Source organism: Bombina bombina, chromosome 7 (assembly GCF_027579735.1).
Source record: "Bombina bombina isolate aBomBom1 chromosome 7, aBomBom1.pri, whole genome shotgun sequence".
In the NCBI taxonomy this organism is placed as follows: Eukaryota; Metazoa; Chordata; class Amphibia; order Anura; family Bombinatoridae; genus Bombina; species Bombina bombina.
This window is the reverse complement of record NC_069505.1, coordinates 410353596-410376667: the sequence shown is the minus strand read 5'-3', so window position 1 is coordinate 410376667 and position 23072 is coordinate 410353596. Positions and strand designations below refer to the sequence as shown.

Genomic DNA, 23072 nt, shown 5'->3' with positions numbered 1-23072 from the left:
GTGCACGCTACCTATCTAGATATCTCTTTAACAAAGAAAAACATGAGAATTAAACACATTTGATAATAGAAGTAAATTGGAAACTTTTTTAAAACTGTATTCTCTCTATGAATCATGAAAGAAAAAAATGTGGGTTTCATGTCTTCATTTACATACCCCTGGTGCTAATCTGAGCTTGTGCAGCTGGTGATTGGTTGAAGAGGTGAGTGCATGGCGCTTGGATACCAATCATCGTCTTTCTATTCTACGTTATCAATAGAAGTTTGGCGACAGCTTAATGGATAAAATCCTGTAATTTTTAATACATAATTACTGTAAAGTTTCTCAACATTGTGTGAGGGTGCAACAAAGCCTCAGCATATTTACACTTTCATGTCCTTTTAAGAAAAAGGATATATTGTTTTTTTGTGCTAAAATACAATTATACTCAACAGATACTGATTATAAAGCTGAGCACAGAGAGCTGCAGGTCTACAGAGCTTTTATATGTACCTAAAACAGGAAATTATTACAGCCAAGCTGGTTATATTATCCTATATTATAAAAGGCCAGGTATGTTTGTCCAATTCAGTCATGCACAGTAGAGACTGAGGCACGAGACAAATATACGTCGCCATAAGGATCAGTGTCTGGCGATCAGTGACACACTGCGTGCGTGTCCGACTGTGAGAGAAAGGGCGCAAGGCATTAAGGATCAATGGCGCATGACCGATTGCGCGAGAAATGGCGCAAGGCCTTAAAGGATTAGTGCGATATAGACAAATTGGTGCGTGGGAGGGTTAGGAGGGAGGTGGGTGGGCGGACCATTGCTGGAGGTGGCGGGGGCGGGTGGGACCGCTACGCTGCAAGAAAAAAAAATGTTGACAGTGGCAGGGAGGGGGAAGGGGGACTTGGACACATTTTGGCCCATGTACAAGGGCTAATATAATCTGTAAACAAAGCAGCCTGTCATTGTCAGGGGTGTGTTACAGGAACACAAACTGCTCACTTGCTGGTACAGTTAGTGCGGGTGGGGGACCCCACAGTAAGATCTGGATTATTGCTGAGCAGGTGACACAGGCCCAGAGACCCTTGATAAATCGGCTGCTGCATCAGCGCGTTCAGTAATACAGAACCTGCAAGGAAATGAAAAACTACATGTTACTATACCAAAGAATTAGAGAAGTTGTATCAGTATCTTAAAAAAAATACAATCAAACTAATGTTATATATAGCAAGTGTCACACGGAATAAAATAACAGATAAAATGTATACAATTATAACTGTTATATGTAATTAGTGTCACAGAGAATAAAACAACAGCAAGATAAAATGTATTTAGGAAATGATTCATTATACTTTGTCTAAATGGCAGATAAAACTAGATAAATATGTACACAGACAAAATTATCCCAAGGGTGTTTTAGAGAGAGCAGAGCACAAAATGCCTCCAATCTTACTACCCCCACTATATTGAGAAACCAGCGCTGCACACAATTAGGTTTTCTAATAAAACCAAACCTGTAGGCTTGACTAAACAGCAGCCATGACCCAAACGAGCACCCAGAGGGACAAAGCTGACATACATTACTACAAAATAAATATGGTAGGTGTCTGACACAGGAAGATTCATTCAGCAAATTCCTACTGGAAACAATGAGGCATATTTGGGTCTGTCTAAAATAAAGTAAGAACTCAAATGCATCGCACTGTACGGTAGGCGGTAAAACTCTGCCATTAAAAAAAATGGCGCATAGAGCATAATAAGGTAGACTCAGGAGCGTGTCTTGTGCACTGTATGGCAGCAATGTTTGCAACAATATTGCACGTACACACTCCTGAGACTATTTTAGAAAGCTCTTACGGAAAGGAGACAATGAGAAAGAGGTTAATATTATAATGGTAAAATTGGATTTTCTTTAAAGGTTTGTTATCTAAATCATGAAAAATCTTTAGTTAGTATTGCTGAACCATGTGGACAGATTGCACAGTAGTCTATTTCAAACACATGTACAAATACTTCTGTAATGCACAGATTGCAAAAAATAAATACAAAGTGTTTAAAAGGGACAGTCTATTCAAAATTAAACTGTCATGATTCAGAGAGGGCATGCAATTTTAGACAACTTTCCAATTTTACTTTTATCATCAAATTTGCTTTGTTCTCTTGGTATTCTTTGTTTAAAGCTCAACCTAGGTAGGCTCATATGCTAATTTCTAAGCACTTGAAGGCCGCCTCTTATCTCAGTGCATTTGACAGTTTTTCACAGCTAGTTAGTTCATGCGTGTCATATAGATAACTCCTGTGGAGTTATTTATGAGTCAGCACTGATTGGCTAAAATGCAAGTTTGTAAATAGCACTGAGATAAGGGGCATTCTGCAGAGGCTTAGATACATGTAATCACAGAGGTAAAAAGTAGTGTTGGTTATGCAAAACTATGGAATTGGTAATAAAGGGATTATCTATATTTTTAAACAATAAAACATCTGGAGTAGACTGTCCCTTTAAAAGTTGTATCTGTCCAGAATAAGCCTACTCTTTATTTTCATGCTTGCAGAGGAGTGTGCAACTAAAGTTATTTCCCCCCCTCCTACACATGTATAAAACACAATACCCGTTCATAACACATCCATAGTGAGAACATGGTAAATGGTTAGCAAGGGTTCATTTGTTCTGGGGACAGGGAAATCAAAGAAAACAAAATATATACACACACATCTTACAAAATAAAAGGTACAATATTTACTTCAAAATGATTCTCAGACAGTTTTATGCAACTTTTAATTCACATTTTATGTCCCATTAAGCAGTAAATATATCATTGTTACTAAACCACTCACCTTGGCCATTATTTTTCTGGCTATAAAACGAAGAGGGGAATTTGTTTGCTTTCAGGACTGTGGCATTTTCATTTGCTGCAACATAAAAAACAAACAGATTTTAATGATCATATGGAGATGTGTGTATATATGTGTGACATTTACTTTAATACATAATGTGGCAAGGCACAAAATTACCTCCACTGTAGCTATTTATATTTGTTATATTATTGTTTTTACTGAGATTTAAGGTGAAAGATCAAACCAATGGTGTTCACCAATTAAAGGAGTTCTGCTCTTTCTGCAAGCTCAGCCTAATTAATTGGGCTGTGGTTTCAATGAGCTAAAACTATGTCAAATAGAAAAATAAATCTAAAAGGAGCAATTCCCCATATATGTTATACTCTGCAGTTGGTATAACAAGTCAACTGGAAACACATTAAGGGGAAACCAATTTTACAGTGCAGTGTACAATCCAAAGTACAAACAAGCTAATAATGTATTTATAGCAATAGCATATGTGCATAGAATCTGAAATCTGCTACTTGTTTTTTAGACTATATAAATGGCCGTTACACACCCATGAACACAACGCTAAAAATGAATATGCAGCATACTTTACCTGCCTCTATTACAGGAATTCGGGTGGAAAGAGGTGCCACAGAGCTGGACGCTTTGACTGTCATTTCTGCATTAAAGGACTCTTTTGTAGGGAAGAAGCCTTTTCCGGGATACAGAGACTCTGGCTTTATAAATGTTGAGGGACTTTTTTTGGGACTGAACCAAGGAGAGAAAAAGAAAAATAAGTTCTAAAGATACAATTAGATAACATAACTAGTAATAGCTGTAGGTTGCTTGTAGTAGATGGTCCGTTTTATAGATATAATTAATTGGTTTAATGGGCAACATATAGAGCTGGTCATGCCAGAGGGTTTTTGCAAGTAGGTTGAGAGTTTTCTATCTTACAAAAAGTGTTCAGTAAAATGGCAACGCAATAGCACCTACTCTCACTTTCAAATGAGCAGAATTTTTTCCTAACATTCTTTTAAAATTGTTCCATTTCCCTGCCTCGCCTATCACATGATAGCAATCAGCAAATCACAGACTGCGTGTATGTATGTGTGTGTGTAATTTTATATCTCCAACAAAATGAAGCATTCACTGGCCTTTAGGCAGTCAAGAAATACTTTTGCCATGATGTTTTGGGAGAACTCCTGCTCCTTCCTCATATGAGCCAATAAAACTAATTTCTTGGTTGACTAAAGCTCGAGTGCTTAGTTGTGTTGGTGTTGTATGATACCATAGCACCCTTGCCCCTGCTATTGTCTCAGTGAGAGTGCAACTTCCCTGAGTGCCTTTTCAGACAATGTTTCAAAATCTGTAATTGCTGTTTTCAGCCAAGTTGTAACCTTATTCTGGCCAGAACAGTATCTTAAACCAAGCTTAAAAGGGATATGAAACCCAAAAACAGAATTTATGTTTACCTGATAAATTACTTTCTCCAACGGTGTGTCCGGTCCAAGGCGTCATCCTTACTTGTGGGATATTCTCTTCCCCAACAGGAAATGGCAAAGAGCCCAGCAAAGCTGGTCACATGATCCCTCCTAGGCTCCGCCTACCCCAGTCATTCGACCGACGTTAAGGAGGAATATTTGCATAGGAGAAACCATATGGTACCGTGGTGACTGTAGTTAAAGAAAATAAATTATCAGACCTGATTAAAAAAACCAGGGCGGGCCGTGGACCGGACACACCGTTGGAGAAAGTAATTTATCAGGTAAACATAAATTCTGTTTTCTCCAACATAGGTGTGTCCGGTCCACGGCGTCATCCTTACTTGTGGGAACCAATACCAAAGCTTTAGGACACGGATGAAGGGAGGGAGCAAATCAGGTCACCTAAATGGAAGGCACCACGGCTTGCAAAACCTTTCTCCCAAAAATAGCCTCAGAAGAAGCAAAAGTATCAAACTTGTAAAATTTGGTAAAAGTGTGCAGTGAAGACCAAGTCGCTGCCCTACATATCTGATCAACAGAAGCCTCGTTCTTGAAGGCCCATGTGGAAGCCACAGCCCTAGTGGAATGAGCCGTGATTCTTTCGGGAGGCTGCCGTCCGGCAGTCTCGTAAGCCAATCTGATGATGCTTTTAATCCAAAAAGAGAGAGAGGTAGAAGTTGCTTTTTGACCTCTCCTTTTACCGGAATAAACAACAAACAAGGAAGATGTTTGTCTAAAATCCTTTGTAGCATCTAAATAGAATTTTAGAGCGCGAACAACATCCAAATTGTGCAACAAACGTTCCTTCTTTGAAACTGGTTTCGGACACAGAGAAGGTACGATAATCTCCTGGTTAATGTTTTTGTTAGAAACAACTTTTGGAAGAAAACCAGGTTTAGTACGTAAAACCACCTTATCTGCATGGAACACCAGATAAGGAGGAGAACACTGCAGAGCAGATAATTCTGAAACTCTTCTAGCAGAAGAAATTGCAACTAAAAACAAAACTTTCCAAGATAATAACTTAATATCAACGGAATGTAAGGGTTCAAACGGAACCCCCTGAAGAACTGAAAGAACTAAGTTGAGACTCCAAGGAGGAGTCAAAGGTTTGTAAACAGGCTTAATTCTAACCAGAGCCTGAACAAAGGCTTGAACATCTGGCACAGCTGCCAGCTTTTTGTGAAGTAACACAGACAAGGCAGAAATCTGTCCCTTCAGGGAACTAGCAGATAATCCTTTTTCCAATCCTTCTTGAAGGAAGGATAGAATCTTAGGAATCTTAACCTTGTCCCAAGGGAATCCTTTAGATTCACACCAACAGATATATTTTTTCCAAATTTTGTGGTAAATCTTTCTAGTTACAGGCTTTCTGGCCTGAACAAGAGTATCGATAACAGAATCTGAGAACCCTCGCTTCGATAAGATCAAGCGTTCAATCTCCAAGCAGTCAGCTGGAGTGAAACCAGATTCGGATGTTCGAACGGACCCTGAACAAGAAGGTCTCGTCTCAAAGGTAGCTTCCAAGGTGGAGCCGATGACATATTCACCAGATCTGCATACCAAGTCCTGCGTGGCCACGCAGGAGCTATCAAGATCACCGACGCCCTCTCCTGATTGATCCTGGCTACCAGCCTGGGGATGAGAGGAAACGGCGGGAACACATAAGCTAGTTTGAAGGTCCAAGGTGCTACTAGTGCATCCACTAGAGCCGCCTTGGGATCCCTGGATCTGGACCCGTAGCAAGGAACTTTGAAGTTCTGACGAGAGGCCATCAGATCCATGTCTGGAATGCCCCACAGCTGAGTGACTTGGGCAAAGATTTCCGGATGGAGTTCCCACTCCCCCGGATGCAATGTCTGACGACTCAGAAAATCCGCTTCCCAATTTTCCACTCCTGGGATGTGGATAGCAGACAGGTGGCAGGAGTGAGACTCCGCCCATAGAATGATTTTGGTCACTTCTTCCATCGCTAGGGAACTCCTTGTTCCCCCCTGATGGTTGATGTACGCAACAGTTGTCATGTTGTCTGATTGAAACCGTATGAACTTGGCCCTCGCTAGCTGAGGCCAAGCCTTGAGAGCATTGAATATCGCTCTCAGTTCCAGAATATTTATCGGTAGAAGAGATTCTTCCCGAGACCAAAGACCCTGAGCTTTCAGGGATCCCCAGACCGCGCCCCAGCCCATCAGACTGGCGTCGGTCGTGACGATGACCCACTCCGGTCTGCGGAATGTCATCCCTTGTGACAGGTTGTCCAGGGACAGCCACCAACGGAGTGAGTCTCTGGTCCTCTGATTTACTTGTATCTTCGGAGACAAGTCTGTATAGTCCCCATTCCACTGACTGAGCATGCACAGTTGTAATGGTCTTAGATGAATGCGCGCAAAAGGAACTATGTCCATTGCCGCTACCATCAAACCGATCACTTCCATGCACTGCGCTATGGAAGGAAGAGGAACGGAATGAAGTATCCGACAAGAGTCTAGAAGTTTTGTTTTTCTGGCCTCTGTCAGAAAAATCCTCAATTCTAAGGAGTCTATTATTGTTCCCAAGAAGGGAACCCTTGTTGACGGAGATAGAGAACTCTTTTCCACGTTCACTTTCCATCCGTGAGATCTGAGAAAGGCCAGGACAATGTCCGTGTGAGCCTTTGCTTGAGGAAGGGACGACGCTTGAATCAGAATGTCGTCCAAGTAAGGTACTACAGCAATGCCCCTTGGTCTTAGCACAGCTAGAAGGGACCCTAGTACCTTTGTGAAAATCCTTGGAGCAGTGGCTAATCCGAAAGGAAGCGCCACGAACTGGTAATGCTTGTCCAGGAATGCGAACCTTAGGAACCGATGATGTTCCTTGTGGATAGGAATATGTAGATACGCATCCTTTAAATCCACTGTGGTCATGAATTGACCTTCCTGGATGGAAGGAAGAATAGTTCGAATGGTTTCCATCTTGAACGATGGAACCTTGAGAAACTTGTTTAAGATCTTGAGATCTAAGATTGGTCTGAACGTTCCCTCTTTTTTGGGAACTATGAACAGAATGGAGTAGAACCCCATCCCTTGTTCTCTTAATGGAACAGGATGAATCACTCCCATTTTTAACAGGTCTTCTACACAATGTAAGAATGCCTGTCTTTTTATGTGGTCTGAAGACAACTGAGACCTGTGGAACCTCCCCCTTGGGGGAAGCCCCTTGAATTCCAGAAGATAACCTTGGGAGACTATTTCTAGCGCCCAAGGATCCAGAACATCTCTTGCCCAAGCCTGAGCGAAGAGAGAGAGTCTGCCCCCCACCAGATCCGGTCCCGGATCGGGGGCCAACATTTCATGCTGTCTTGGTAGCAGTGGCAGGTTTCTTGGCCTGCTTTCCCTTGTTCCAGCCTTGCATTGGTCTCCAAGCTGGCTTGGCTGGAGAAGTATTACCCTCTTGCTTAGAGGACGTAGCACTTTGGGCTGGTCCATTTCTACGAAATGGACGAAAATTAGGTTTATTTTTTGCCTTGAAAGGCCGATCCTGAGGAAGGGCGTGGCCCTTACCCCCAGTGATATCAGAGATAATCTCTTTCAAGTCAGGGCCAAACAGCGTTTTCCCCTTGAAAGGAATGTTAAGTAGCTTGTTCTTGGAAGACGCATCAGCTGACCAAGATTTCAACCAAAGCGCTCTGCGCGCCACAATAGCAAACCCAGAATTTTTAGCCGCTAACCTAGCCAATTGCAAAGTGGCGTCTAGGGTGAAAGAATTAGCCAATTTGAGAGCATTGATTCTGTCCATAATCTCCTCATAAGGAGGAGAATCACTATCGACCGCCTTTATCAGCTCATCGAACCAGAAACATGCGGCTGTAGCTACAGGGACAATGCATGAAATTGGTTGTAGAAGGTAACCCTGCTGAACAAACATCTTTTTAAGTAAACCTTCTAATTTTTTATCCATAGGATCTTTGAAAGCACAACTATCCTCTATGGGTATAGTGGTGCGTTTGTTTAAAGTGGAAACCGCTCCCTCGACCTTGGGGACTGTCTGCCATAAGTCCTTTCTGGGGTCGACCATAGGAAACAATTTTTTAAATATGGGGGGAGGGACGAAAGGAATACCGGGCCTTTCCCATTCTTTATTAACAATGTCCGCCACCCGCTTGGGTATAGGAAAAGCTTCTGGGAGCCCCGGGACCTCTAGGAACTTGTCCATTTTACATAGTTTCTCTGGGATGACCAACTTGTCACAATCATCCAGAGTGGATAATACCTCCTTAAGCAGAATGCGGAGATGTTCCAACTTAAATTTAAACGTAATCACATCAGGTTCAGCTTGTTGAGAAATGTTCCCTGAATCAGTAATTTCTCCCTCAGACAAAACCTCCCTGGCCCCATCAGACTGGGTTAGGGGCCCTTCAGAACCATTATTATCAGCGTCGTCATGCTCTTCAGTATCTAAAACAGAGCAGTCGCGCTTACGCTGATAAGTGTTCATTTTGGCTAAAATGTTTTTGACAGAATTATCCATTACAGCCGTTAATTGTTGCATAGTAAGGAGTATTGGCGCGCTAGATGTACTAGGGGCCTCCTGAGTGGGCAAGACTCGTGTAGACGAAGGAGGGAATGATGCAGTACCATGCTTACTCCCCTCACTTGAGGAATCATCTTGGGCATCATTGTCATTGTCACATAAATCACATTTATTTAAATGAATGGGAATTCTGGCTTCCCCACATTCAGAACACAGTCTATCTGGAAGTTCAGACATGTTAAACAGGCATAAACTTGATAACAAAGTACAAAAAACGTTTTAAAATAAAACCGTTACTGTCACTTTAAATATTAAACTGAACACACTTTATTACTGCAATTGCGAAAAAACATGAAGGAATTGTTCAAAATTCACCAAATTTTCACCACAGTGTCTTAAAGCCTTAAAAGTATTGCACACCAAATTTGGAAGCTTTAACCCTTAAAATAACGGAACCGGAGCCGTTTTTAACTTTAACCCCTTTACAGTCCCTGGTATCTGCTTTGCTGAGACCCAACCAAGCCCAAAGGGGAATACGATACCAAATGACGCCTTCAGAAAGTCTTTTCTAAGTATCAGAGCTCCTCTCACATGCGACTGCATGTCATGCCTCTCAAAAACAAGTGCGCAACACCGGCGCGAAAATGAGGCTCTGCCTATGATTTGGGAAAGCCCCTAAAGAATAAGGTGTCTAAAACAGTGCCTGCCGATATTATTATATCAAAATACCCAGAATAAATGATTCCTCAAGGCTAAATATGTGTTAATAATGAATCGATTTAGCCCAGAAAAAGTCTACAGTCTTAATAAGCCCTTGTGAAGCCCTTATTTACGATCTTAATAAACATGGCTTACCGGATCCCATAGGGAAAATGACAGCTTCCAGCATTACATCGTCTTGTTAGAATGTGTCATACCTCAAGCAGCAAGAGACTGCTCACTGTTCCCCCAACTGAAGTTAATTGCTCTCAACAGTCCTGTGTGGAACAGCCATGGATTTTAGTGACGGTTGCTAAAATCATTTTCCTCATACAAACAGAAATCTTCATCTCTTTTCTGTTTCTGAGTAAATAGTACATACCAGCACTATTTCAAAATAACAAACTCTTGATTGAATAATAAAAACTACAGTTAAACACTAAAAAACTCTAAGCCATCTCCGTGGAGATGTTGCCTGTACAACGGCAAAGAGAATGACTGGGGTAGGCGGAGCCTAGGAGGGATCATGTGACCAGCTTTGCTGGGCTCTTTGCCATTTCCTGTTGGGGAAGAGAATATCCCACAAGTAAGGATGACGCCGTGGACCGGACACACCTATGTTGGAGAAAATGTTTGCGATTCAGACAGAAAAGTTCCCAGTTCACTTCTATTATCAAACCTGCTTCGCCCCAATGATATTCTTTGTTGAAGAGATATCTAGGTAAATGTCTGGAGCACTTTATGGCAGGCCTGCAACTATCTCCCATAGAGTGTTCTTGTGCCACTACCCATACTGCAAAGACATCTCTGTCTAAACAGTAGCTCTCGGAGGACAAACTGGGCCTACAATTGGTCTGAGAACCCTTCTTACACCTGGAGCACATCCCTTCTTCACCCTCCTCTTGTGAAGGCAAAAACAAGACTAGTTTCCAGTAAGGTAGAGAAAGGTTTTAAGGGCTCTTGGCGTTTTGGGATCTTTGCTTCCTCCTAGTGGTCCGGAGTATAATTCCCAGGAGTATTTGATTGTGGATTCTCAGTTTTAGGAAAGAAATAGTGATGCTATCTAGTGCTCTTGCAAATGGATATTATTAAATCGCAAAGCTACTGCCATATAGTGTTCCAAACACGTGCACACTAAGAAAATGTGATAAAAGAAGTAAATTGGGAAGTTGTTTAAAATTGCATGTTCTATCTGAATCATGAAAGTTTAATTTTAACTTTAGTATCCCTTTAATAAATATAAATAAAGGATGTCAAAATAAAAACTATTCATCAACTGATAATTTCTTAGACCTTGAAGGGCGCCTCTTATCTGAATGCATTTTGACCGTTTTTTTACCACTAGAGGGCATTAGTCAGCACTGATTGGCTAAAATGCAAGTCTGACAAAATAACAAATAAGGGGCAGTTTGCAGAGGCTTAGATACAAGGTAAACACAGAGGTAAAAAGAATATTAATATAACTGAGATAAGGGGCAGTCTGCAGAGGCTTAGATACAAGGTAATCAAAGAGGTAAAAAGTATATTAATGTAACTGAGATAAGGGGCAGTCTGCAGAGGCTTAGATACAAGGTAATCAAAGAGGTAAAAAGTATATTAATATAACTGAGATAAGGGGCAGTCTGCAGAGGCTTAGATACAAGGTAATCACAGAGGTAAAAAGTATATTAATATAACAGTGTTGGTTATGCAAAACTGGGGAATGGGTAATAAAGGCATTATCTATCTTTTAAAAACAAAAAATTCTGGTGTAGACTGTCCCTTTAAGAAAAATTGTATGATGTATCTGAATCATGAAAGAACATTTTTGAATTTCATGTCTCTTTAAAGGGACACAAAGTCCAAATTGTTTCTTTCATGTTGTAGATAAAGCATCTAATTTTAAACGACTTTCCAATTTACTTCTATTATCAATGTTGCTTCATTCTCTCTGAATACTTTATTGAAGGTATAGCATTGCACTACTTGTGCAATAACAGAAGTAAATAGGAACGTTGCTTAAAATCGTATGCTCTTTCTGAATCATGAAAGAAAAATTTTGGGTTTCGTGTGTCCCTTTCAATTCCTCCAGATTGAAAGTGGTGTTGACTGTTAAAGATTTCTATATAGAGGAAGTTTACCTTCCAATCCTCAATGTCTTGCACTGACAGTGGTAGTTAGATGACGTCACTTAATAGTGTTGTGATACAATCTATAGTATTACATTTAAATAAAAAGCTTTAGATGCTAGATATAAATAGCACACAATGTACCGAAATATGAAGCATATTGAAATAAACCGTCTCTCCTGAAACCTCGTTCCGCACATATAAAGATAACCTCAAGTGCTGTTTATATACACTTCCTGGCCAAACCACAACCCCTCCATAAAGCCCCTTGCAGCAAGCACTAACGGCACAGATATAATCACACAACTATTCCCACACCTTGAAAAGTCTCATTCTCTCAAGTCTCAAATCTACAACAAATCATATCTTTAGGCTCTGCCTATTCTACTCAAAGGATTCATCTATATCTCTGTGTCATACACATTTGTCCCTAGAAGTGGCAGACTCTCAGATCATGTGTGCAGGATATGGGAAGACTGAGGAAAGACTGAGGAGGGAACACGCAAAAGATAACTGGGAAATGCTCAGAAGGGTCTCTGCAGTACAGGATGACAAGGGATTCAGAGGTTGTAGTATCCAGCTCGTGGGGCACTCAATGATTGGATGAAGCCGGATTCGTCATCACACAGCTAAAAAGTATGAGATGCGGGCGGAGGAGCGGTGTGGAGTTTACCATCACTAGATGGTAAATATTTTACAAATAAAGTGTCTTAGTAAAATTTCATAAATGAAAGTGCTCCTGTTTTGCAGAATAATTGTATATACTGTTCAGTTAAATCTGAAAGCTTACGATCACTTTAAGTGTAAGCCACTGCTTAGTGCTTTTTTATTACAACAATGAAACAGACTGTTTAATCCTTTTAAAAGGGATAGGAAAGTCAAAATTAAACTGGCATGATTCAGATATAACATGTAATTTTAAAGAGACACTTAATTTCACTTCTATTTTCAAATGTGTTTCGTTCTCTTGGTATCCCTTGTTGAAAATAGTATGCACATATCCTACACTAGTGGGAGCTAGCTGCCGATTGGTGCCTGAACACATTTGTATCCTGTGATTGCAAACTAGATGTGTTCAGCTAGCTGCCAGTAGTGCAATGCTTTTCCTTCAGTGAAGGATAAAAAAAAAGAGAATGAAGCAAACTTAATAGACGTAAAATGAAAAGTTGTTGAAAATGATATGTTCTATCCAAATCATGAAAGAAAATGTTGAAGTTTCCTATCCATTTAAGGGCCGCATATATATGTATGGGTAATGAATATACAAAAAAAAGAAAAATTTATGCTTACCTGATAAATTTATTTCTTTTTTGACACAATGAGTCCACGGATCATCTTAATTACTAATGGGATATTCACCTCCTGGTCAGCAGGAGGCGGCAAAGAGCACCACAGCAGAGCCGTTTAATAGCTCCTCCCTTCCCTCCCACTCCAGTCATTTGACTGAAGTTAAGGATAGAAAGGAAAAACCAAAGGTGCAGAGGTGTCTGAAGTTTACCATAACCCACAACCTGTCTTAAAATAACAGGGCGGGACGTGGACTCATCGTGTCAAAAAAAGAAATAAATTAATCAGGTAAGCATAAATTTTCTTTTTTGTTTTAAGACACGATGAGTCCACGGATCATCTTAATTACTAATGGGATTCAATACCCAAGCTAGAGTACACAGATGAGACAGGAGGGACAAGACAGGGAACATAAAACAGAAGGCAGCACTGCTTGAAGAACCTTTCTCCCAAAAAACGGCCTCAGCTGAGGCAAGAGAGTCAAATTTGTAAAACTTTGAAAAAGAGTGAAGAGAGGACCAAATTGCAGCCTTGCAAATCTGTTAAAAAATGAAGCTTCTGTGGAATGCCCATGAGGAAGCCACAGCCCTTGTGGAATGAGCCGTAACCCTCTCAGTAGGCTGCTGTCCAGCAGTCTCATATGCAAAACGTATGATGCTCTTCAGCCAAAAAGAAAGAAGTAGCCGTAGCTTTCCGACCCTTACGTTTTCCTGAGAAAATCACAAACAAAGAAGAAACTGACAAAAGTCCTTAGATGCCTGTAAGTAAAACTTTAAAGCATGGACCACGTCCAAATAGTGCAGAAATCTTTCCTTCTGAGAAGAAGAATTTGTACACAAGGAAGGAACCACTATCTCTTGATTAATGTTCCGATAAGAAACAACCGTAGGAAGAAATCCTAGTTGATCATGAAAAAAACTACCTTATCTGAATGTAAAATAAGATAAGGAGATTCATACTGCAAAGCCGAAAGCTCTGATAATCTCCTAGCAGAATAATGAGAATCAAGAAATAAAACCTTCCATGATAATAAGCTTAATATCTAAGGAATGCATAGGCTCAAACAGAGCCCCTTGAAAACCAAATTAAGTCTCCATGGAGGAGAAACTGGTTTAAACACAGGCCTGAACCTGACCAAGGCCTGACAAAAAGAATGTACATCTGAGACCTCCGTCGATAAACCCTTCTCCAAACCCTCTTGGAGAAAAGAAAAAAAAATCTTGGAATCCTAACTCTACTCCAAGAGTAGCTCTTGGATTCGCACCAATAGAGATATTTACGCCAAATCTGATGGTAAATCCTTCTAGTTACAGGCTTACAAGCCTGAACCATAGTATCTATGACCGAATCAGAAAAAAAGTCTGCTTGGATAAAATTAAGCTTCAGAGAAACTAGATTTGGGTGAAGGAAGGGCCCCCGAATCAGAAGGTCCTTCATCAATAGGAGTCGCCAAGGAGGCAGATATGCCCTCTCTCTCTACCAGATCCGCACACCAAATCCTGTGAGGCCAGGCAGGTGCTATAAAGATCACAAAGTCCTTTCCTGCTTGATTTGAGCAATTACCCGAGGAAGAAGAACAAAAACGGAGGAAAAAGGTATGCTAGACTAAAGGTCCAAGGGACCTGCAGGCAACTATCAGTTCCGCCTGAAAAAAAACCCTAGACCTCAACCCGTATCTCGGGAACTTGGCCTTCTGACGAGATACCATGAGATTCAAACCCAGTCGACTCCAATTGAGATCAAGCTGGGAAACACTTCCGGGGGAACTCCCACTCCCCCAGATTAAAAGTCTGTCTGCTCAAGAAAAACCCTCCCACTTGTTCTACTCTTGGGAAGTGGATAGCCGACAGACAGCCAGAATGGGCTTCCGCCCATTGGTTAATCTTTGTTACTTTTGTCATTGCTAAGGAACTCTTTCTCGTTCCTCCCTGATGATTGATGCAAGACACCGAAGATATGACGTCCAACTGGAACCGGACTAATCAGACAGTGGCCAATGAAGGCCAGGCCAGGAGAGCATTGAAAATCGCTCTCAGTTCCAGAATGTTTATAGGAAGAACAGAACTGACCTAGTCCAAGCTCCCTGAGCCGTTTAGGGAAACCCAGACTGCTTCCCCACCCTAGGAGGTTAATGTCTGTTGTCACAATCACCCAAGACTGACTACGAAAGCAAATTCCCTGGGAGAGATGATCCAGAGATAACCGCCCTTTTGGATTGAATCCATTGTCTCCTGCTCCAGTAACATTCGAAGAGACAAGTCCGCATATCCCTCGTTCCATTGCCTGAGCATGCTTAACCTCAAAAGTCTGAGATGGAAACGAGCAAACGCGATGATGTCCAATGTCATCCAGAAACCAGAACCATCATGGAGATTCTGGAAGCCGTGGGCAGACCGAAAGGAAAAGCCACAAAGAAGAAGAGATTGTCCTGGAAAACAAATCCTAGGAACTTGTGATGATTCTAGAAAACAAGAACATGAAGATACGCGTCCTTTAAATCCACAGTGGTCATAAATTGACCCTCCTGGATTAATGGAACGAATAGTTTCCATCTTGAAGGACGGTATTCTGAAATAACCTGTTTCCTTTTTTTTTTTTTTTTTTTAAACTAAAATTGACCTGAAGGTTCCCTCTTTGTTTGAGAACCCCAACCGGATTGGAAGAAATCTCAGATCCTGTTCCAAATTCGGAACAGGAATTATCATTTACAGGTAAAAGAGATGTCCTCAGACCCAGACCTTAACCATAAAGTTCAGCGAGTCGATATGATAAGTAAAATTTTGTTCCCCGCACAATGACTGACAGGAAGGAACTGTAAGAAAGGAATTGGCCACTTAAAGACCTTATCCTATTTTATATTACCTTGAAGTCTCTGACCAAATAGAACCAGACAACATATGACCTAGTACCGCCAAAAGGTAGCAAAATCAAACCTAGAATGCTATCTCAAGCAACCTCCATGGAATCCTGAAAAGGAAACCACTATCCTCTATGAAAATAGAAGCTGTCCTGGCTAGCTTGGCAGCTGTCCCATATTAATCACACATCAACCATTTAACATTGAGCCTGTCTTAACGACATTGCTTCAAGAATGATTCCTTGCAAAGGACTCAGCCTGTCACCAGATAAAAGACATGCCACTTTGAAACTTTAGAGTAGTAAGAGAAGTCTCCCAGCCGCGTTGTATAACGCAGCAGAGATGTCCCAGACGGCTGAAAGGCAAAACAAGCCATTGTAAATTAACAAATGCGCGCAAACAATATCGCGTCACTTAGCTCCGCCCATCGTGGGCATAACAGGCTAAAGTTCCCGGGCGGGCAAAATGTAAAGAGGAGCCGTAGGGAACAACTAACATAACAATATGGCCATGAGTAAACGAACCTTCCAGTCGGCAAGAAGTTTATAAAAGAAAGCCAACGGGAGGTTAAAATTACACTGTAAACACCTCAACCCACATATCCTGTTCAGGCAGGATATTCCAGACGGTTAGCAACAAAATAAGCCGCTGTGAGTTGAGAGTATGGTCGTGTGCAATACCTCAATCTGAACAACGATCACAGACAGGCCAACCCTCCAAATGGCTGCAAAGCAAACCAGCCGTTAATAGTTGAAAGTATGGCTAAATGAAAAAAACACCAACATGCGTATCATGTCTATATAGTTAACCTCCAGACGGCTTAAGGCAAGACAAGCCGTTGTCAGCTGAAAAAACACTGTGATGTGTAACTCACATCTAAACCGGTCTAGCAAAATAAGCAGTTGTTAGATTTAACATATGGCTATGTGTAACCTCTTAACAGCGTATGAAAAAAGGAGCCACTTCTCCACATCCTTCCAGTGCCTGCAGTCACTGCCCAATAATATATCCTCAGCCTCTAGTCTAGGATAATTACATTGGTGTCCATGAAAATATAAAAAGTGCCAATCTTTCTGTGTACAACCCCAGAAAATAAAATTAGCACTTACCTCAGAAATCTGCCCGGAAGTAAGGCAGCTCACCCGGCTTGTGAAGTCCTCCCCTTCACATTGGCCTGTGGAAAAGACAATTTATGCTTACCTGATAAATGTATTTCTTTTTGACACGATGAGTCCACGGATCATCTTAATTACTAATGGGATATTCACCTCCTGGTCAGCAGGAGGCAAAGAGCACCACAGCAGAGCTGTTAAATAAATAGCTCCTCCCTTCCCACACCAGTCATTCGACCGAAGTTAGGAAGAGAAAGGAAAAGCCAAGGTGCAGGTGTCTGAAATTTACAATAACCCACAACCTGTCTAAAAGAACAGGGCGGGCCGTGGACTCATCGTGTCAAAAAAATAAATAAATTTATCAGGTAAGCATAAATTTTCTTTTCTTTTTTAAGACACGATGAGTCCACGGATCATTTTAATTACTAATGGGATCCAATACCCAAGCTAGAGTACACAGATGAGAAGGGAGGGACAAGATAGGGAACCCAAACGGAAGGCACCACTGCTTGACGTACCGATCTCCCAAAAGCAGCCTCAGCCGAGGCAAAAATATCAAACTTGTAGAACTTAGAAAAAGTGTGAAGAGAGGACCAAGTTGCAGCCTTGCAAATCTGTTCCATAGAAGCTTCATTTTTGAATGCCCATAAGGAAGCAACAGCCCTCGTGGAATGAGCCATAACTCTCTAGAGGCTGCTGTCCAGTAGTCTCATAAGCAAAACGGATGATACTCTTCAAGCAAAAAGAAAGGAGAAGTAGCCGTAGCTTTCTGTCCCTTACGTTTTCCATAGAAAACTATAAACAAAGAAGAAAATTGACTAAAGTCCTTAGTCTCCTGAAAGTAAAACTTCAAAGCACGAACCACGTCCAGATTGTGCAGAAGACGTTTTTTCTGAGAAGAAGGATTTGGACACAAAGAAGGAACGACAATCTCCTGATTAATGTTCCTATCCAAAACAACCTTAGGAAGAAAACCCAGTTTAGTACGTAAAACTACCTTATCTGCATGGAATATAAGATAAGGAGAAAAGTCTTTTAACGCAGAGAGTTCAGACACTCTACGAGCTGAAGAAATAGTAACAAGAAATAAAACATTCCAAGATAACTCAACATCTAAGCAATGCATATGCTCAAATGGAGCCCTTTGAAGAACATTGAAAACTAAATTAAGACTCCATGGAGGAGTAATTGGTTTAAACACAGGCCCGATCCAAACCAAGGCCTGACAAAATTAGTGAACATCTGTAACATCTGCCAAACGTTTGGGTAACAAAACCGACAAAGCTGAGATTTGACCCCTTAAGGAACTCGTCGATAAATCCTTCTCCAAACCTTCTTGGAGAAAAGACAAAATTCTAGGAATCCTATCCCTACTCCATGAGTAGCCCTTGGATTCATACCCATAAAGATATTTACGTCAAATCTTAAGGTAAATCATTCTAGACACAGGCTTACAAGCCCAAATCAAGGTTCCTATGACCGATTCAGAAAACCCCAGCTTGGATAAAACTAAGTGTTCAATCTCCAAGCAGTCAGCTTCAGAGAAATTAGATTTGGAAGAAGGAATGGTCCTTGAATCAGAAGGTCCTTCCTCAACATAAGTTTTCAAGGTGGTAGAAATGAGATTCCCACCAGATCCGCATACAAAATCCTGCGAGGCCAATACGAATCAATAAGAAAGACCGACGCCCTCTCCTGTTTGACTCAAGCAATGACTCGAGGAAGAAGCGCAAAAGGAGGAAATAGGTATGCAAGGCTGAAAGACAAAGGAACCGCCAGAGCATCTATCAGTTCCGCCTGGGGATCCCTGGACCTCAACCCGAACCTCGGGAGCAAGGCATTCTGTTGAGATGCCATAAGATCCAACTCCGGCCAACCCCACTTGAGAATCAGGCTGGAGAACACGTCCGGATGGAGTTCACACTCCCCCGGATGAAAGACTGTCTGCTCCTGGGATGTGGATCACTGACAGATATTAAGAATGGTTTTCCGCCCACCGCATCATCTTGGCAACCACGGTCATCGCTAAGGAACTCCTCGTTCCTCCCTGATGACTAATGTAAGCCACTGAAGTTATGTCGTCCGACTGAAATCTGAAAAACTGGACCGAGGCTAACAGACCAGGCCAGAAGAGCATTGAAGATCGCTCTTAGATCCAGGATGTTTGTAGGAAGAAGAGTCTCCGCCTGAGTTCATACTCCCTGAGCCCTCAGGGAACCCCAGACAGCTCCCCACCCTAGAAGACTGGCATCTGTTGTCACAATCACCCAGGACGGTCTGCGAAAGCAGATTCCCTGGGATAGATGATCCAGAGACAACCACCATTGAAGAGAGTACCTCATCTCCTGATCCAGAGTTATTCAAGGAGACAAGACTGCATTAGGGCAGTATAAATGTATGGGAGGCGCAGTGAGAATTATGTCCCACAAGTTCCCATTGCTCTAAAGCTCTACTGAAGAGACTGTTATGGACTACGGCTACACCCTAGAACAAAGCAGCACAATCCGGCACTACTTTAAAAATAATAAACTCTTGATTGAAGAATCTAATCTAACACCTCACTTTACCTCTTCCTATCACTAATGTAGGCAAAGAGAATGACTGGAGTGGGAGGGAAGGGAGGAGCTATTTAACAGCTCTGCTGTGGTGCTCTTTGCCTCCTCTTGCTGACCAGGAGGTGAATATCCCATTAGTAATTAAGATGATCTGTGGACTCGTGTCTTAAAAAAGAAATAAAAAAGTACTGAGTATTCTCTCAGACTTTGACAAGCAGGGCAGCATACAAACTATGGTAGGTGCAGTGAGAATTATGTCCCACAAGTTCCCATTGCTTTAAAACCACCAAAACTGTAGAGAATGATATGGACTACGGCTACACCCTAGAACAAAGCAGCAGAATCTTGCACTTCTTTAAAAATAATATACTCTTGATTGAAGAATCTTTTACTAACACCTCACTTTACCTCTTCTTATCATTAACGTAGGCGAAGAGAATGACTGGAGGAGTGGCAGGGAAGGGAGGAGCTATTTAACAGCTCTGCTGTGGTGCTCTTTGCCTCCTCCTGCTGACCAGGAGGTGAATATCCCATTAGTAATTAAGATGATCAGTGGACTCGTGTCTTAAAAAAGAAATATATATTAACTTAAAGTGAAAGTCAATCCTAGCGTTGTACAAACGCTAGGATTTACTATTGAAACAAATAAAGGGGACTTTCATTCATGAAGTATAAGATACTTCATGTAGAAAGCTCCTTTATTTGTTTCAACCGATCACCGTTCTTAGCTGCTACAGCAGAGCACAGCTAAAAACAATTTGCTAAGAGGTGACGTTTTTACCTCTTAGCCAATAGCCATGCGGTAAATCCGGCTCCCATGGGCGCCAAGGTTATTGGCTAAGAGGTGAAAACGTTTTAGCCATGGGCTGCTGTAGCAGCTAAAAACGCTGATCGATTGAAACAAATAAAGGAGCTTTCTACATGAAGTATCTTATACTTCATGAATGAAAGTCTCCTTTATTTGTTTCAACAGTCAATCCTAGCCTTTGTAGAATGCTAGGATTGACTTTCACTTTAAAATGTCCAGGGACACAGGGTCATTATTAGGAAAGGTTGCATGGAAACCTATGTACACTGTTTTCCACTTCAATGGGCTCTTTTGAGTTATGTGACCATCATGTTTCCAAAACACACTTTTTTAGTTCAACATTTTCCCACAGCTGCAAAAACTAATGCAGAGGGCTGCATATGGTCATCCCTGTACTACTTAACTCCCCCCTCCCCAAAAAAAAACTAACTGAACGGAACACACACATCTGTTAATGCTCGTTTTGTTGTTTTCATTTCGCAAGTTACACATACATATGTAATTACACATACACGTGCATACCTAATGGTTGCAACAACAGGTTTATTGTTTCGTTCGCAGGTCTGAAGTTTATTTCGAAGTTCATTCATTTCAGCCTCTTTAAACTGCAATTCTGACTGCAGAGACTGTAACTAATGGAAGAAACAGATTACAAAAATAAATATATATAAGTGGTTTGAAAATAAAACAATATAGTAACCTGAAAATTAGAATGCAGTGATATTTTTTTTATAATTTTGTAAAATAGACAATTCATCAATAATATTTGTTTTATATTTAACTATTTTTTTCCTCTCACATTTGTAGGTAATGTGCCTGATATTTAATAACGGATATTATCTGAACATGCTTCCTTTACCTAGCAAGTATATGAATCTAACGTTAGAATGTGTATTTTATAACAATAAAAACATTGCTTTACCATTTTAAATGTACTAATTTTATAATCTGATGAAATCATTTAAAACACATCTTTAAAAGTGCCATGATAGTGAAAAAACCTGTATCCTCTCATTTGTTAGAGCATCAAATGTTATCACCATCAACCTTGCAACTCCCACCAATCGCAAAGAAGGAGGTTAATGTACTGGTTAGGAACTGCTTTACCTGAGTGGAACCTGATGCTGACCCAATCACATGACCCAGCTACTGCTACCAATTGGCTCAGCTGCAGTTTCTGCTCATGACCAGCAGTTCTCTTCGGTCCCCAAGATGTCATTTGTGTGTTTAAACCCTTTCTGGAGACATAGAATTGCAGGGAACATCAAGATAAAATGACATGCTCTAAAGCATGAGAACATATCGTTTTTTTCACAATAATGGCCTTTTAAAGTAATTGCTTACACTGAGAAAGAGCCTGCTTACTTTTTTTTTTCTTTTTTTTTTAAAAGTATGTTTAAAACGCAGCAACTTGCCAGTAAACTATTCTAGTTTCATTAGATGCGTTCACTGCACTCATTAATGTGAGATTTCTTTTTCTTTTTAACCCTTTGAGTGCTAAGCACTTTCCCACCTAGGTGCTAAGATTTTTTTAAACAAAATTTTTTTAACTTTTTTTTTCAGACCCCCAATACTTACACTGTTGGAACGGTTAGGCACTTGCCTTTCCAATGGTGGGTCTTGGGGGTCTGTAGCTGCTTAGATGCCCGAGATACAGGCTTCTAAGCAGCATGCCCCCTGCTCCTATACTTAACATTGTTAAATATAAATAAAGTTGCGCGATGACGTCATCACGTTATTGCGCGTGACGTCCCTGCGCATAACGTGAAGCCCTGGCAATGCCCATCACTATGCAGGCCCGATCGCCGGGGTAGGAGCAGGTGGGAGCCCCCAGATCTCCCTCAAGGTGGGAGAGTGCTAGTGACGGCTCTGAGCCGTCACAGAGTTTCCCACTCTGGTGCTAATGACTGCTCAGAGCCGTCATTAGCACTCAAAGGGTTAAATAAAGGCAGGCAGTACAGACGATCGAAATCCATACCACCAGCCCAACAGGTTTTACAGCAGAACTTGTTCCTGCTGCTTTGCAGTAACATCTAAGTAAGATAAGTGACTTTTGCACATGTGCAGTAGGACCAATCACACAACTTGCCAGGAATTTAATGCAGAGGTCATCTGCGATTTAGTATACGGGCAGGTGGGCGTGTCATTGATAGGGTGCAGTGCCTGCGTAGAAGAAACATAATTTATGCTTACCTGATAAATTCCTTTCTTCTGTAGTGTGATCAGTCCACGGGTCATCATTACTTCTGGGATATTACTCCTCCCCAACAGGAAGTGCAAGAGGATTCACCCAGCAGAGCTGCATATAGCTCCTCCCCTCTACGTCACTCCCAGTCATTCGACCAAGGACCAACGAGAAAGGAAAAGCCAAGGGTGAAGTGGTGACTGGAGTATAAATTAAAAAATATTTACCTGCCTTAAAAACAGGGCGGGCCGTGGACTGATCACACTACAGAAGAAAGGAATTTATCAGGTAAGCATAAATTATGTTTTCTTCTGTTAAGTGTGATCAGTCCACGGGTCATCATTACTTCTGGGATACCAATACCAAAGCAAAAGTACACGGATGACGGGAGGGATAGGCAGGCTCTTTATACAGAAGGAACCACTGCCTGAAGAACCTTTCTCCCAAAAATAGCCTCCGATGAAGCAAAAGTGTCAAATTTGGAAAATTTGGAAAAAGTATGAAGCGAAGACCAAGTTGCAGCCTTGCAAATCTGTTCAACAGAGGCCTCATTCTTGAAGGCCCAAGTGGAAGCCACAGCTCTAGTAGAATGAGCTGTAATTCTTTCAGGAGGCTGCTGTCCAGCAGTCTCATAAGCTAAACGAATTATGCTACGA

The 23072-nt window shown here is 41.3% G+C and overlaps 1 protein-coding gene across 2 annotated transcripts in view; it reads right to left on the bottom strand.

Annotated features, from left to right (window-relative positions):
* Positions 1-23072, bottom strand: part of ATRIP (ATR interacting protein) — a 236748-nt gene that overhangs the window by 178951 nt on the left and 34725 nt on the right. For both annotated transcript variants that reach the window (XM_053721193.1, XM_053721194.1), the window contains exons 5-8: positions 20754-20863; positions 3423-3577; positions 2822-2896; positions 989-1115 (exon numbers count right to left, since the gene is read on the bottom strand). In XM_053721193.1, the coding sequence (XP_053577168.1) occupies positions 989-1115; positions 2822-2896; positions 3423-3577; positions 20754-20863 (467 nt within the window). The remainder of the gene's footprint in view (positions 1-988; positions 1116-2821; positions 2897-3422; positions 3578-20753; positions 20864-23072) is intronic.